This window comes from Pinus tabuliformis, chromosome 9, assembly GCF_031772625.1.
Source record: "Pinus tabuliformis cultivar Carrire ecotype Pingquan chromosome 9, CPIR1, whole genome shotgun sequence".
Lineage (NCBI taxonomy): Eukaryota > Viridiplantae > Streptophyta > Pinopsida > Pinales > Pinaceae > Pinus > Pinus tabuliformis.
In genome coordinates, this window is record NC_142307.1 from 865,279,504 (window position 1) to 865,297,741 (window position 18,238).

The window sequence follows — 18,238 nt, forward strand, 5'->3', positions numbered from 1 at the left end:
AAGTCCACATCTTGGATCAATACCTTACTACAAGAGCCCAAATCAGAAGTAGTAGGATGGACTAGCGTTAGTTGGAGTAGAAGGGTGTCGAAGTGACAGTTGCAATGGCTAGGAGCGCCTGAGACTGAGCAGTGCAGAGCTAGAGATTTGCAGCAGTGCAGTTGGCACAGAGCAGAGGTCAGCAGCAACACAAAGGCTTCAGAGGGTCAGTCTAGAGACTAGCAACAATCAGAACTCAAATGTCAAGATGCATCATGCTGAACACCAGTTCAGTGATTTGGGATGCTTTTCCGTTGCTGATGTAGTAGCAACAACAGTTGGAGAAGATTGTAGTGTAGATGCAGTGTTGGCAGTGGCAGTGCCAGCAACAGCGCGAATGCAGAATTTATGAGGGTTGCAGTACAGATGCAGTGTCGATAGTGGCATGGTCAACAACAATACAGATGCAACATTTGCATGGTAGTTGGTGGGCAGTGATGTCAGACATCAACAGTGCAGAGGGAGATGTTACAAAGAAGGGTGATGCTTTGGCAGGTTTCATTGCTAGAGCACATTCCTTGCTAAGAGGGAGTGTTGATTTTTGGTAGCATCGGATGTGCTCTAAGTCTCAAAATTTGCAGGGAGGTTTGGACACATGTATTCCACAATACCTAGAAATCATTTTGGGAAATTCCACCCGGAGACAGTTTTATTAAAATAATTGATTATTTTTAATGGAGGCCTAAGTCTAAACTTAGGGAATTAAAATAATTAAGGGGTATTAATCAAACTGTGGGTGAAACTTCTAGAAGAAGACAAAGATCAAGCCAAAATGATTTGAGCCATTGATTAGAATCTAATTTGGGCCGTTGGTTCTCAACTGCAGGATTATAAGAGGAGGCTTGATAGGCATTTGGAAAACACATCGGTGAGGGATCAAGAGATGGAATTACTCAGAGTGGGCAACACAACAGTTGCTAGAGAATCGATCAAGGTGATTCCTTGCAGCGAGGGGCAGGGATAGTAGACCAGAGGAACCTTTCCAGATCTGGGGAGTGCAAGGTAGAGAAGGCTGAGAGCAGTTCAGTGAGGCAACGCAGTGCCACGCAGAGGCAACACAAAGCTTCAGAGGGAGTTCGAATTCCAGCTAGGAGAGACGAGATTCAGTGCAGGAAGCCGGGGTGTGAGACCGAAAGGCCTGGAGATCGAATTTCTAGTTAGCAGGAGGTCAGCAGAGGGATTGACACAAAACCCAACCAGAGTGACGCAGTTCTGCGTAGGGTTGACGCAGAAGCTGCGCAGAGGCAACGTGGGGCCAGTTAGCAAGCCCCTGATCAGAATCAAATCTCCCAGAACAGTGTGAGATTTCTCTCACTAACCTTTTTGCCAGTTTCTCTCTGTATTGGATAGCCAGTTGGGCATCCAACGAATTGTATTCAGAAAACTACTGCTTAATAATACAAACCCTCAGCTGCTGCACCAATTTTCCCGCATTGGGTTTTTCCGGGGACATTTGTCCAAAAATAATTGTGTAGATGTGTTGTGTATTTCTTTCTTGTTCAGTTTCTTGTTTCCAAATTTTATTTAAATGGTGAAGGCTGCAGTGTATTAGTTTCGGTGTTTGTTGTAGGAAACAGTAAATAATTTTGTAGTAATTAACAAATAGAAGAAACATAATCAGTTGTTGCAGTAGAAATTTGGGCTTCCAAATTTTCACATAATGTGGGATTTGAAAGCCCAATATTTCTAATGGATCATAGGTTAGTTCACTTGGTTTATAAAGATAATAATCAATAGAGTTAGACGTGATGTAACATATAGTTGCAAATTCCAAAGCCAAATTTAGGATCATGATGATGCATTATATGAATAATTTTTATGTTATGATATTTATAGGTTGATATTGTTAACTTTCAAATAACTTCGAAAGTGTTTACACCATGTTTGGGGTTGCTTCATGAAATTTTAAATACATGGTTTATGTTCAACCTTTGGATGATCTGAGATGGACTTGCACATTGGAGATAGCTTACTTCGTGATTGTTTGACCTTAGTTGGGTGCTTGCTTGGCCTTCTTATCACTCTTGTGTGGAGATGTGACTAGGAGTGTACTAGTCACCCTCTCTCTCTCTTATTGTTGAAAATGGTTGTTATTGATGTCAAAGAATGTCCAAATGAAAGAGAAAGTGACATAATCAATTAGCATATTTTGAGACCTTTCCAACAATAGGTAGCACGCCTCCTAACTCCTCACTGTTGAGCTGAAGTTTGGCAGTCTGTTGTAGATGGATATAAGGTTCCATCTTCTCCTCCAACTGATCAAGATGGGAAAAAGGCTTATGTTGCCAATGCAAAAGCCATGAATTCCATTCTAAGTGCCTTGCAAGATTCATAATTTGTTAAAGTTATGTAGTGTGGATTAGCTAAATAGATGTGGGACAAGCTTCTAAGCAACTATGAAGGAGATGACAAAGTAAAAAAGGAAAAGCTTCAGACCAATCAAAGACAATTTGAAAGTTTGAAAATGAATGATGGAGATGTTGCTACTTATTTTCTTCGAGTAGATGAAGCAGCAAATTCTCTCAAAGGACTTGGTGATTCATTTGAAGAAACAACAATTGTTCAGAAAATTTTGAGGCCTCTTCCTCTAAGTTTTGATGCCAAAGTCTTTGCCATAGAAGAATTAAAGGACTTGGAGAAACTAATAATGGACGAGCTTCACAAAATTCTCACTGAATATGAAATGAGGATGAGATACTCATCAAATAAGGAAGCAACATTTAAAGCATCAAAGAATTCAAGAAGATGCAAGTTTGGTAATTGCTCCAGTGTTGAATCTGATACAAAAATGGCTCAACTATTCAAAAACTAAAGAAAAGATCCAAATCCAAAGGTAAGTTAACTCTCACCTATTTTAATTGTGGTAAGAGAGGACATTTTGCTGCTAAGTGTCCTTTCAGGGAAGATAGTGATGATGAGAAATAACCCACAAAAAGGGTTTTCAAAGGAAAATCTTTGAAAAAGAAAAATGTCTGCTTGAAAGAGGCTAATTATTTTTCTGAAGGAGAAGAATATGATTTCGATGATGACATAAGAGAGATCCTATTTTTAGCCATAAATGAAGAATCCAACATAGACAAATCAGAGTATCAAAAAGAAAAAGCCGAAGAAGAAGGTGTTGAAGGCATAGCGGATCTTGAAGTAGAGCTCATTAATGCATTAGAAAAGATTGATAACCTCAGGAAGAAGAACAAAAGACTATCTAAGGAAATCATCTTCCTCAAGACAGAAAATAATGGAAGAAGTGTTGAGCAATCAGCTAAAAGAAAAGGAAGAAAACTGTGAGAAGCTTGAAGCATAAATTGTCTAGTTAAGGAACAACTAGAAAAGTTGAACAAAAACATGAAAAAATTTCAAACCTTGGACGCTATTCTCAGCAGTCAAAGATCACAATATGATAAGACCAATCTTGGCTATTGGGGTGAGACTTTATACAAAGAAGAGCAAACCCTAAGTCACCAAGAAGGAGTTGGAGAAAAGCCTAAAAGCTCCAATCTCAGTAAAAGTAAGGACATAAGTCGGGAGGAGTTTGGAAACACTGCTACACCAAAAAGCTATGCTGATGCTCTCAAGAATTCCATTCACAATGTAGGTAGCAATATGATAAGGGACAAGGACCAACAATCTTCTACAAATCAGATCTACTCCAGAAGAACTGTTCCATTAAGGCAATGATACATATTACACAGCCAGTGTCAAACTATTTTTCTTGGTCACTGTTTTTATGCAAAAAAAATTTGGACAGTAGGCAAGATATTGTAAAGCTTATAATGATTATGAAAGAGGTTCCCATCAAACCTCTAGGAATAAACTCGTAGGCAATAGAATCAGAGATATTGATGGCTTCAATAAAAGAAATCATAATTCATTTGATCCATTATCCAAGTTCAATATAGTGTTACAAATGCAACAATTTTGGACAAATGGCATGAGACTGTCCTACAAAATCAAGAGAAGAGTTTGGAAGAAAAAACAAAAGAACCACCGACAGAAAAATGTGAACTAGTTATGTATGCTCGAAACATTCAAAGTCAATGGTACATTGATAGTGGGTGCTCTAGACATATGACCAAAGATCAAAAGAAATTTATTACTCTAAAAGAATAAAAAGGAAGAAATGTGACTTTTGGAGACAATGGATCTGTAAGAATTGCTGGAAGAGGTACCATAAGCCTTGACAATGGTAAGGCTAAAGCACAAAATGTTTTGTACGTTGAAGGACTCAAACATAATCTTTTAAGTGTCAGTCAGATATGCGATCAATGTTATCATTATGATTTCACTTTTCGTGCTAAAGAATGTGAAATAAGGCAGACTGATTCAGGAAGATTAGTGGGAAAAGCAATAAGGGCTCCAGGCAATGTGCATATTCCTTATGAAATTCAAGGAGAAAAATGCTACATTTGACAGACATATGAGAGTTGGTTTTGCTTAAAAGATTAGGACACTTGAGCTTTGACAGTTTGGTAAAAATCAGTATAACACAAGCAGTGAGATAATTTATTACTGCAATATAAATTAGTTCTATTACAGTATGGAGCCACATAAAATTTGCAAATTGGCTGTACAAATTGCTGAGTGTATGGTTGTACGGCTGATTTTTTTCTTTACTTTGTTACTGCAATTTAAATTAGTTCTATTACTGTACGGAAATGCTTTAAATTTTTATGATGGTGGCAGTACAGATAACAGAATGAGTGGTGGCGACTTGTTGAAATGCGAGGACAGGGAGGTCAGCTGTACAACATCAGGTTGCCTCTGCGATTGTAGCTTTAATTTTTATTTTTAATATCGATATATATATTATTTTTTTCCCTTTTTCTCACTTGAATTATTGATTTTTTTAAATAATGTTTTTCTAATTTTATATATATAATCATTTTTTTTTTAAATTTTAAATTTATTCTTTTATCTTTGACCCTTTTTTTATTTTTTTCTATAATTTGATTTATTTAATTTATATATTATTTTCTTTTAATGGCCAAAGGCCTTTTTTTTGTATTGACCAAAAGTCAACTTCAACTTCTGATGGGCAAAGGTCGAAATCAAAGTGACTGTCAAGCTATAGGAGAACTCTAAAATCTTCGAGTGTGTGGCAAATACTTGGCCAATGGTTGGGATCTGAGAATGAGGCTCTGATACCAATGTAACAAACAAGGTTTGTATATGCAGCGGAATATTCAGAATATCTGGAATATGTAAGTGTTCATCATAGGACAAGCAGTACTTATATAGAAATGTTGATTGTACAGAAGACATGAGATATTACAAATGAGAGCCCACTTATTTACTTAGGCATGTGCCCCTTCATGAACGGTCATGTCCTTTAGGACATGCCTCTTCAGTCTGCTAATTATTTATTAATTAATCATTATATATATATATTATATATATATATATATATATATATATATATATATTCATAACAGAGTTCTTTTGGAAGCCAAGGCCCAGTTTTGTTGGATGCTGAGTTGTTAAGGAAGGTCTGCAAGAGGTGATTTTTGTAGATATTCTCTTGTATTTTTCTGTGTTTTTATCCTTGTTTGATTCTGGAAAAGGTTGAGCCTTGGTCTATCTAGGCCGCAGGCCTATAGGACAGCTTAAAGAGAAGTGACAACAGAATTACAAGGGATGTAAAGGCTAACCAAGTGCTGGAACAACAAGTGCAGCGTTGGGTACAAACTGCTGGGTGGGCAGATCTACTTTTTGAACAGACTAGAAGCCTAAATATTGGCAATTGAATAGTGAACAACAAAGTGCTAGATTGAATTGAATTGCAAAAGAGGAGTGTTGTCATCTATGAAACAGGTTGGAGCCTGAGTAGCTGTAAATTGGTGTTTACAGAGGATAGGTGTCCTCATCTTCTTGGCAGGTTGAAGCTTGCAACATTGTAAGTTGGTGCTTACAGAGGATTGGTGTCCTCACAGATGGTTGCATGTAACATTGTAACAAATTGAAGACAATTAGACAAGTATTACAAGTTTTCTCCTAGTTTGGGTTTACACATTAATGTTTGCATTCATGCATTGTGTTAATGATTGATGTGGTGGTGTGACTTTTGTTTTAAGTGAAAAGGATTTAAATTTGAGTAATACTGTTCACCCGCCTTCCCTTTCAGTATCAGTGTATTTCAACACTTATATCTTCATTTATACTTGATCTCTCTCTCTCTCTTGGAGTTGCTAGGTTTTCTTGATCTTCTTGGAGCATCTTGAAGTGTAGGGTTTGGTTCCATCCCTTGGAGTTTTGGAGATTAGGATTTTGAGATGAAACGCTAGGTTGTATTTGGTGAAGAAGAGAAGGAGATGTCTTGCCTTGGAGGACTAGCTTGAGTGATTTCTGGCATATGCATGTTGGATCTCCTTTGTTTGAACTAGGGTTTTTATTGTTTTCCTTAGAGAGGGTTTTTGAGAGCTAGCGGGTTGTACTAGCCTAATGCTGTACACGAACTTCATTTTATGCATATTAATGAAGTTTTCAGCTGTCCAACACTTATGTAAATTGTAGACTTGATTTTTAGCCATCTGTTTTATTCATGGTTTGTCATTTTCAGCTATATATGTGTTAATGATTTGACATAGGAGCAATTATGTTAAGTAATTTAACATTGTAATTGAAGAAGATAATGGCTGTTTTACTGCTGTAAATAAGAATTTTTTAGATCTGGTTTATACATAATAAGATTGTTGTAGAGGGCTGAGACTTATCAGAACATATGGTGTCCTTCTCTTGGATAGTCTAGATGTTTGAGATTGTTAAGGATTGAAGTATTTTCTGCTGCTGCTGCTTTGTTTTTTTATTTCATATCAGCCCTAAGGTTGATTTCAGAGGGTTAAAATTGAGAAAACTGCTAGGAAAGAGGTGAAATTTCTGAATTCGAAATTCCGAGAATTTTCCATAGAATCATTATCAAATAAGTGTATTCATCGTTCTGTTGAGAAAAAAACAGCAACAATAGAAGGATGCCCCTCCTCTTTTCCAGAAATATGCCACTTTAAAAATAATCAAAGACAGGCATATTCTCCCTAATTTTTGAAGCTTCAGGGAATTCTTCATGCAACTCGATTTGGATCAGCAATATTATTGTAAGGGGTGATAAAAACTCTCTCTAATTCAAGTTTTCATGGTTAATTTGTTGGCTCTCCTCTTCACATCTGAAATCCAACGATGAAGGGTCAACAACTCATTCTTGAAATCTGGTTATTCCTCATGGTCATCCTCCATCTCTTCTACCCGGAAGTTCTAATATGGTACCTGTTACCCTGGTTCCCTCATATAGCATGAGGATTATTCTAAGTTGAAGACCTGTTATTTTCTGGATCTGCATCAATGCAAAACCCAAGGGGCAGCTGTAAGAAATTAGCCCTAGGTCACAGTTAATTGCTTCTCCATTAGGATTGGTGCTTTCTAAGTCATAGGGGGGCATCCTTAATGTTCATGCACTATCAATCACTTAAGAAAACTTGCATGTTAATATGAATGTTCAGCACATAAAATAATGGTCTTTGGTATGCATGCAAGCAACCAAAGATGGAAGACTGTTTATACTTAAATAGAATGAGAAATTTCCACTGTAACAGATAAATATGAAAAGAAAAAAAAAAGAGAATGTGTGCTTTAAGCGATCGATAAAATTGAAATAAAGGCATTGAAGCCACCCAAACCACTGTACAGAACATGATTATTTCACGAACGAATTCAAAGAGTTGTGAAAAACTGCATAGTCAAACTCTATCATTGCATTTGTCAAACGATTGTCTGCAGCAAAGAGACAGAATACAAGACTGGCTACAATATTATGCTTTGCAAGTACACAGATTATGTGCAAAGAAAATAAAATCAAAAGATCTTGAACGTTATGTAAGATTTTTCAAGTGCATGCACTGATTAGTTAATTCTGAACTTCAGTCTATGAACCATCCAATATATTCAGTTATCCAGACTAGAAACAAACTCACACATGCACAGAGATCTCCCCCACCCCAGACTATAGAGTACACTTCTGGGCACAACGAAAATAATAAAGTTTATCATTCTTTTTAATTGTGAAGGCAAGTCTCTTCTGAATATCCAATGCTATTTGTGCTTATCCAATTCACTGATTATGTTACCAATGTTCCAGTGGTTTCTTTTAGATCCCTGGAGCATAACACTCGAGACGGTTCAGCTGACTTAACAGCTCTGGCAAAATGGCGTATTCTTAACAGATTGCATGACAGAAATGAAACACTATACTACAAGGTAAATCTGATTTGTTGTCGTAACTGCTAAAGAACCTGAAATGTATTCAATGATGTGACACTTTGAACACATATTATCTTTGGAGTGTAGGTTGTAGTGACTGTACCAATTATATTTTAGGTTTGCTTTCAGGAGTATGGAGTTCAGGAGGTGACCTTTTTATATTATAACGTGCTGCTATAATGGATTTTACAGGTTCTTATAGATCACATTGAAGAGTTTGCTCCAATAATCTACACTCCAACTGTAGGATTGGTTTGTCAGAATTATGGTGGGCTGTTCAGGCGTCCTCGTGGAATGTATTTCAGTGCAAGAGATAAAGGAGAAATGATGTCTATGATTTACAACTGGCCTTCTGAGCAGGTATGTAAATTGAAGTTAATGTTCTTTGGCTTTAGGAATTTTGAAAAAATCCACACCACTAATTTGTCACTGGTAAGCCTGCCACTGTTAAGCTAGATGTCCAAAAATCAAATTGTAAGTCTTGTCTGTTTTGTGCAATATAAACTGGCAGGAAAGAGCATGCAAAGATCTGGTCGAATAGGAAGCGATCTCATGTAGCAAAATACTCTTGAAATTTGGCTATTCATTGGAATTTGTTTTGAGATCATAAATGTTTCATATGTAGCCTTTGTGAATGCTTTTATTTTCAAAGGCAACACATTGACACATTTTTCCAGCTTTTTGTATCGTAGTTTTCAATGGTTACTTTCCTTGCCGTTGACAAGCGTAGTGATATCTCTGAAGCTTCCAAGAGTTAAATAGAATTTAGAGGAGAATTATATTTGACAATGAGTATCTTGATAGAAATGTTTTGTTGCTTCTGAACTATAGCGGCATTCTTGTCCTTTAATCTGCAACAATGTCTATTGATGAATGATTTTATTTAAAGCTAGCTGTAGGATTTATATTATACTAGACAACAGATGACTGTACATAATTTAAGTTTGCTGGTATGCCACTGGGGAAACCAGACCAGCTGCAAAAAGTAGAGCCTACAGCCATCTTGCCTGTGTGACAAATTGTTTTTCAAAATTTACATACAAAAAGTGTTTTGCAGATAACTATAGCTAGATCTATAGAGCCTAATATAACAGCTATATGCTTGAAAAGTAAATAAGAAACCAGGGAACCTGTGCATTCTGGGCCCTGAAAACTCGTATGCCTGCTTTGCGAATGTGGTGATCTTGACATCTACAGCCTTGACTTGCAGTTGTAGTTCATCCATTTGGATCAGAATTTCATGATAAGCTTCATTTCTTTCCAGCAACAATTTTCCCATGAAAGTCTTCATCTGCCAGTAGGCAACCAGGGTTTTGTGATACTTGGTATTTCTGAACCAGGTGCTCACTGTGCTTGGAATCAGATTCCCTAACTCCCCGTCGATAACAGCATCGTGAATGAACTATCGCTCCAGCCAAACCTCTTCCTTCATGGTCTCTATTTCCTCCTGAATTTGTGGCAGAGTAAGCCCCCAATACATCTCTGTAGAGTCCATAGCCTTCTGTTGCACTCTGGAGTAAGCTTGTCATTCCTGACTTCGCCTTCTCTGGCGCCTTCATTTTCCTTGGGGTATGGTACCTTTTGCCTCCTTCTGTTTTGTCTTGTGGTTTTATTTCCTTGTTGTGTGTTTTCTTTTCTTTTGTTTTATAAGACCTTGCATGAATATGTTCTACTGGCTCAAAAGCCAATGTGGAAAAATTGAAAAGGGTCTTGTGACACTACAACATTTGGCGTCCTCCTTCTTTGCGTTGGTTACATCTTTTGGTCAATGAAGTTCCGACGTAAAATATGATCCATCCATAAGGAGAGTTTTGGTCAAACCATGATCCTTGTGTCTATTATGGAAACCTTATACCACACTTGGTTCTTATGTTTTGGTGTTTTCATGCTTATCCAATCAGTAGATGAAGAAAAGGGGCCTTCATTTGCCTTGGGGCATGGTACTTGATGCATCAAAATTTAGCAGGTCTTGTGAGGAGAGCTCACAATGCAAGAAATAGACCTGGGGACAACAATATGAGGTGTGGCCACTGTCACCACAACCACTGCCTCCTGCTCTTTTGTGGACTTTCACCACTAGGGAGGCTTCCTTATAGTAGGCCACCTAAAGGATGTGTCAAGTGCAAGGAATAGGGTGACAAGATAGGTTCAAGGAGAGATACGTTCTTAAGGAGAGGGTTTAAGCAGCGAGATATAGCAATGCACATCCTCTAGCAGGCATAATTAGGGCACAACATGACCTAGGGCTTGAGATATATCAAGGTAAATAGATCAACCTAAGGTCACAAGGTCAAGAAAATGCTTCTAAACAAGGTATACCTTCAATTTATGTAACAAGAAGCCTTCAATAAGCCCCAAGTTGAAGTCTAGGGCAAAATCTACCTAGGGCAAGGGATGTTTGCCCTAAAATAGAGAAATTAACCATGGGAATGAGTTGATTTTGAGGCAATACCTCACCTCCACATGTTGAATCCCTCCACCAAGGAACATCATAAACCCTAGTTGAGAAAAGAGGCCTAGCCCTAGCTAGCGGCTTACCTTAAGAGGCTGTAAATCAGGTTAGAGAGGAGGAAAGGTGAAATTTAAGATGATCAACCATGCAACAAAAGGCCAATGCCTTGACCTTGGATGATGGAGTTTAGGGGATGTTTAAAGATTGCTAAAGCTCCACAAAAGAGTAAGGGAATAAGAAATCCTAAGTTTCAAGCCCTAGCTATCACTTTTGTGATGGAGCAAAGTCAATGGGGAGAGCTAGTTGAAAGATTCACCCATTGGATTGTCATTCACATTCTATAAGTGTGTAATGCATGTAATACTATCATCAAAAGTCCATAGAATAGTTTCCAACCATAAATTAGCACATAGAAACCATAGATAATCAAACATTCCATACAATAGCCACAATAAAGATTTATCAAATACAAGGTACACTTACAAAATAGAATGCATGTACAAGTCCATTAATGCTCCAAAATGACACCTCCAAAGCCAAGAAATAGCTCCGTTAGCAAAAATCCATCATAGACCACATCTCCACAAGATCCAAGTCCCAAATCAGCTAGGTTGAGTTTCTTTGAGAGGGCGGAAAATGTCACAAGTGATGATGATCAAATGAAGTATGCCTATCCTCTACTTATATGAGGATTAGGACAAGTAATTATGTCTATAAAGCCCCTAAAAACAAGCTAAATTGCTAAATGGCCTTGGTTTACAAGCCAACCCATTAGCTCACAATGAAATAAGCCTAATTTGCGCACACATGTGAGATGTAACTTCCTTTATTGCTGTTGTCATCCATAATTAATGCTCCAAATGCCATGTCCAAGGGTGATGAGGTGTCCAAGAATGTTTAGATGCCTGTAGGATCCAAAATTTAAGGGTTGACCCTCAAAATCACCTCAAAACCTCTTGTGGGGTCCCAAGATCCAGTTGGGGTGCCATAAAGTGGTCTCCATGGGTCTCCAACTGCTAAATGAGGCCTCCTTATCTCCAATGTTAGGGCTTCCTCTGGTGCAACAAGCCCTCCCTAGTCTCTCAGTGTGAGACCATCCTCATTTGGGCTCTGAATCAACTCCTGCCCATCAAGTTGTGTCAAGGCTAGACCAGGGGCATGCTAGGTCTGTGGTGTCACCCTGAAGAATCCTCAAATATGGGTCAAATTTGACCAACGTAATGGGTCCGAACGGTGCTTTGGGACACATGTCATCTGCTAGTTCTACTAGAAGGTTCCAAACTCTCAATGTTGAAGTTGTTTTGGCCAATGTACGCCTTTGAAGCGCTTGGGTACTTGTGGAGTGGGTGCCTAAGGCACGAGATGCTGAATCATCTGATAGAAAACAACAAGGATTCTAGTGAAAGCAACCATCCATCAGAGACTAAGATCAATAATGCATCTAAGTGAACCAAACTTGAATGTTAAGGGAAATTTAAAACTTCAAGCAAGGATCCCTTTCCAAATCAAGACCAAGATCTCGCATAGGTGTTTTCTCCCTAGGTAGGGGTGGCTAAAGGTCAACTTGATTAGGTGCTTCTAGCCCTTCAGGGGAAGTAACAGTTTCTTGGTCCACCCTTTCAATTAATAGGTGTTAGTGAATAATAATGTGGTAATGGAGGGGAGAATACTTCATGGCCAAGTGCCATGGTCAAAGGGACTAACTGATGGGGGTGACCCCATCCTAAGTGTATAGATGTGAGGACAGAACATTTGTGGATGCATGAGTTATCGGCTCGGTCTTGGTTTTTCCACCCCTTTTTTGCACCTTTTACTTCTTCTTGATTATTCCTTGTATTACAACTTATAGCTCAAGGGTTAGAGCTTGCTTTGTATGATGTCGCAGTTTTATTACCCCTTTAAGATGAGTTAGTCTATCACTCATCGAGGTTGGGACATGCAAGGGTTCCTCCTTTGATGCAATGGAGTATCACGTGCTCCAGAACCGGGTGATGGCCATATGAGGCTAAGTTGCACGATACAAGGAAACAGGTACGAGTATGAAACATGACCCCCCAAATTTTGGAAACGGGGAAACACGATATATATATATATATATATATATATATATATGTTAGGACATTTAAGAAATGTTATGTGCGACCATAAATCATTCATGACACATTATTACATTATGATGATTACATTGTCTAGTGTCATTGCATAAACTATAAGTTTATCAATTATACATGATGATGAAACATACAAACATCACATTTACTCACGAATGATCACATAATGAAAGTAGTAATATCTAAAAACAACCTTGATAAATGAGGTTTATTATAAATATATATCCAAAATCAACCTTTATACATGAGGCTGCAAGTACAATGCTACATTAACAAGTATCAAAATGTGGACAATAAATACATATAGAGATAAAACATGCACCCAATCTAGTAAACAATAAAGACTAATAATCTTCAACCTCCATCCTCATCATCATAATCCTCGTCAGACATAGAAGAAGAAGTATGTTCAATAGTGGACGGTGGAGCGGACGAAGATGATGGGCCAATTCTACTTCTAGGCTCGTGGTTCTCAATATTTAGGTCAACAAGAGAGAGCTCCAAATTTGGAGTTTTTGTATCCACATCCCGTTGTTTAGAAGGACCATTGTTATATTCGGGACCCCTACGAGATGCAAGGCGAAGTTTGGAGTGCACATAAACATGATCCTCTGCCTTTTGTGAGCCCAACCTGTTGCGCTTCACACAATGAATAAAACCATAGGTGCTCCAATTCCTTTCTGTCGATGAAGAGCTTGCCACTTGTGAAAGAACACGAATGGCAACGTTTTGCAAATGTACACCATTTGCTCCATGAAAAATCCACCACCTAACTGGATTCATGGTGCTTCTCTCCTCCAAAGCTGATATATCTAAATAATCATCTAATCCTGTAGCAAAACTGGTAAATTCTTCCTTCACCTCCCTGTGTAGATGAGCTAGAAACATTCTCATAAGTGCTTTTTTCACCCCCTTAGCCACCTCTCTATCCTTATGTGTTAAGTTTTGTAGATGTTCTATGCTAAGAGCAATTTCACTTTTCTCACAGCAATCATACAAGTAGATAAGCAAAATGCAGATAGAACATATAAGCAGATCTTACAGAAGACAAATCAGAAACAAGAAAAATGTATGTGTTCGTTTCGGCGGTCAACAGGATGCTTCAACCAGCAAAGTCTCCTTTGGTCAGCCAGCCCAACATGTGTCACAACAACCCTCCAACCAGTAGATGAGTCAACCCAAGTCAGCTTGTTTGGACCAAGCGTTGACCAAAGTCAACGCTGGTCAAACTTCTGCGAAACCCTAGCAGTAGAAACCCTCTTCGTCCTTCCCACGTGAGGCTGAAATTCGTCCTCCAGGTAGCTCGTACTTTTAAGGATGAGAGAGGAAAATGTGAGTTGAGTTGTATTCAAAATCTCTCCAACTTTTCCTGTATATATATCCATCAATGAGGGTGTGTGACACATCTGTTGGGCATGTGAGCCTACATTACAAAACTGGCTGACCTTGCACATATAATTTATTAAGAATAATAAATTCAAAATATAAGTTCTGCTCATCGGATTAAGACTATTTTTATATGGATTTTACACCTCTCAGAAAGAGGAATCCAACAAAAATATTAGCCTCTTAATCTGAGCATCAGAACATGGAGTTTGGACCTAGTTGTCCAAATTTAACACTCCCTCTCAACTAGGGAGAACTCCATCTATTAGTGCAATTAACATCGTGAGTCATCCCGCCGAAACTTGCTTTGCTGGCTTCTTTATTTCAGAACAGAAGTGGGTCAGTCACAAAGACATCATTCCCCGATTGACATAATCAGTCCAGAGGTCCCAGACCTCACAAATCTTGATCCCAGATCAAGTGGTTGGAAACTTGGACCATGCCATCCTAGATAGAGAGTACGACAATCTCTGATGCGTCCATCAGTCTTTTGCTAATAGTCTCTAGCTTTTCCACACCTCATTGGCCAAATGAGAGGTACTTCCCATGAGCCCTGAACTCAATGGGTAGGATGCATACGGGGCACAAGATTAAATGAGTGGCGAACCAGCTCAATAATCACAAGGGTGGGGCAGAAGCATTATGAGTGCTTATAGCTCCGAGAAGCTATCCCCAAAGCCCCCCAGAGCTCCCAGAGCTCATCGTCCAACAGGACCCACATCATAGGGTCTTTCCACGACACCAAGACTCTCACGGAAGGTTAGGAACTTGACCTTCCCCAGGGGCTTAGTGAGAATATCCGCAACTTGCTCATCAGTTCCTATATGATCGAGCCTTACGGCGCCTAGCTGTACCATATCCCGGATAAAGTGGTACCTGATATCAATATGCTTGGATCGGTCGTGGAACACAGGATTCTCAGTGATACGAATCCCACTCTGATTATCACAGAGTATTACAGTGGTATCTAGCACATGTTGGAACAACTCACTAAAGAGCTTCCTCAACCAAACTGCTTCACAACAGGCCATACTAGCAGCAATGTATTCGGCCTCCGCGGTGCTCAAAGCCACCGACTTCTGCTTCCTGCTCATCCATGAGATCGAAGCAGAACCAAGATTGAAACAACATCCAGATGTGCTCTTACGATCCACCACACTGCCAGCCCAATCGGCATCAGTATATCCCCGGAGTATCACACTCCCGACAGTGTATCTCAGCCCATGGTTTATCGTGCCCCGAAGATATCTCAAAAGATTCTTGGCACCAACCCAGTGAAAATGATGAGGCTCAACCATCTGTTGACTCAAAGTATTCACTGCAAAACATATGTCCGGACGGGTGTTCACTAAGAACATCAAAGCTCCTATGAGTTGACGATACTCAGTAGGATTGGCCAAGATAGGCCCTGCAGCGCTGCCACTCAACTTCTTAGAGTTGAGTTCCATTGGTGTCGACACGGACTTACAGCCCATCATCCCAAATCTTTCCAGAAGCTTCACAATATACTTTCCTTGAGAAAGGAAAATCTCTCCAGGTCTCTGCCAGACCTCCAGGCCTAGGAAATAGTGCATCAGTCCTAGGTCTTTCATCTTGAACTCAGCAGCAGGCTCCCTCTTACATTGATGAATGAGAGGGTCATCACCTGTCAGGAAGAGGTCGTCCATATACAGCACTAGAATGAGAGGCTTTCCTTCCACAACCTTAAAGTAAAGGTTTGGATCAGCATTGCTTCGAGTGAAGCCCAGCTTCATCAAGTAACTATCCATCCTCTCATACCAAGCTCTGGGTGCTTGCTATAACCCATAGAGGGCTTTCTTCAACCTGCAGACATAAGTGTCTTGATCTTGAACTTCAAATCCCAGAGGTTGTTCTACATACACCTCTTCCTTTAATGCACCATGCAGAAAAGTGGTCTTGACATCCATCTGATGAAGACTCCATCCTTGCGTAGCAGCAAGGGCTATGATGGATCGGATGGTGGTATATCGAGCCACAGGTGCAAATATATCGTCATAGTCAATTCCTTCCTTTTGAGAGAAGCCACGGGCAACAAATCTTGCCTTAAACTTTTCAGCACTCCCATCAGATCCATGTTTAATCTTGTAGAGCCATTTAGCGGTGACAACAGATTTGTCCTTCGGTCTCGGGACCACATCCCAGACATCATTCTTCATAATAGCCTCATATTCTTCATGCATAGCATCCTTCCAGACTTGATGCTTGATGGCTTCCTCAAAAGATCCAGGTTCAGATTGTATAATAGTACTCATGGCAGCTAGATACCCTTGGTATCTACACGGCTTCTTGCTTTCTCGGAATGTTCCCCTTGGGGCAGCATGACCCTCAGCATCTTCGAGGGTGTCCCTGAGCCATGATGGCCTCTTTCCTAGAGAAGGGGAAGGATCAATAGGGTCCATTGGCCCTTCAACATCAGGCATAGTCTCATCCTGGGGTTCTTCCAGATTTCCAGGTCTTTCTTCATGGTTTTCTTCAGATCTAGGAAGATCTACTACTTTCTTCAGGGAAGCATCTTCGTCAAAAGTGACATCATGGCTTATCTCTACTTCCCTTTGACCAGGTACATAGACTCTATATGCCTTAGAAGTCTCACCGTAGCCCACAAACATTCCTTTCTTCCCAGTAGCATCCAGCTTACTTCTCTTTTCTTTCGGCACATGAAAATAGACAGGACATCCAAAAATTCTAAAATGTGAGACATCAGGTTTCTTACCAGAGAAAACCTCTTCGGGAGTTTTGGAGTCCAAAGCGGAATGAGGGCATCGGTTTTGAATGAACACAACAGTATTTGCAGCTTCTCCCCACAGAAACTTGGGAAGACCCTGGTCACATAGCATGGCACGGGCAGCTTCCACAATAGTCCTATTCTTGCGTTCAGCAACACCATTCTGCTCAGGAGTATATGCAGTGGTAGTCTCCCTCTTAATGCCAGCTTCTCTGCAAAAGTCTTTGAACTCATTTGACTCATATTCAGTGCCATTGTCAGTCCTCAAAATCTTGATCTTCTTTTCGGTCATATTTTCCACCAAGGCTTTGAAGGTACGGAACCACATGAAAGCCTCATCCTTCTTCTTCAAGAAGTATATCCAGGTTTTGCGAGAGGAGTCATCAGTAAATGTCATATAGTAAGAACATCCCCCCAGGGATGTTACAGGCAACATACCGGAAAGATCAGAATGGACCAGTTGCAATATCTCAGATGTCTTTGTGACACTTGAGGGGAAAGGTCCCCTTGTATGTTTTACTTCAGCACAGCCCTTACATACACCTTTATGATTATTTCCAAAATCAGGCATCCCTGTCACCACCTTCCTTGCTTCGGGAAGAGCCTTGTAATGAAGGTGTCCAAATCTTCGGTGCTAATGTAATGAGGGTGTCCAAACCTGCGCAATATTATCTTCTGCCCTGCTGTCCGAATACCTCAGTCCATAATCCGGTCCGCACCCATTTCTGCACTCTTGTCCAAGTGCTCCAGCACTATGTCAATCTGCGCAGCTACCATTAGTGTCTGCCCACGAACTTGTGCAGATCTCTTTGCTGTTCACCAGCGTATCAACACATACGTCCACGTGCCGTCTTAGCAACCCTGTACAATTTTTACTGGTTGCTTAAACGCACTGCCGCGTATATATAAATCCGTATCAATACATATCTGTCCACGTGTTGCCGCCTGCTTCAACGTGACAGCATATATATATATTCAGCCTCGTGTCTATATATAACTGTTCATGCGTCGATCCAGCAGACCTGCGTCACTGCTTACCTCAACGCACTAACTTGTATATATAGCCTCGTGACTGTCCACGCGATGTTCATATATAAACCTGTATTATAAACTTCGCTCACGTGTCTACCTCCCGGTAGACCTGCTACATGCTTCGCTGGTTGCTTCCGAACGCTCTGTCGCCTATATATAAATCTGCATATATATATATATCACAGCCTACGCACTTGTTCGCCAACGATTCTGCAGTAGTTATTGTCT

General features: G+C 39.8%; 1 protein-coding gene across 1 annotated transcript in view; it reads left to right on the forward strand.

Moving 5' to 3' along the window:
- The window catches only part of NAD-ME2 (NAD-dependent malic enzyme 2), a 177,292-nt gene that overhangs the window by 54,589 nt on the left and 104,465 nt on the right, over positions 1-18,238 (forward strand). Inside the window, exons 3-4 of the mRNA XM_089445877.1 lie at positions 8,162-8,280; positions 8,476-8,643. Coding sequence (XP_089302003.1) covers positions 8,162-8,280; positions 8,476-8,643 — 287 coding nt within the window. The remainder of the gene's footprint in view (positions 1-8,161; positions 8,281-8,475; positions 8,644-18,238) is intronic.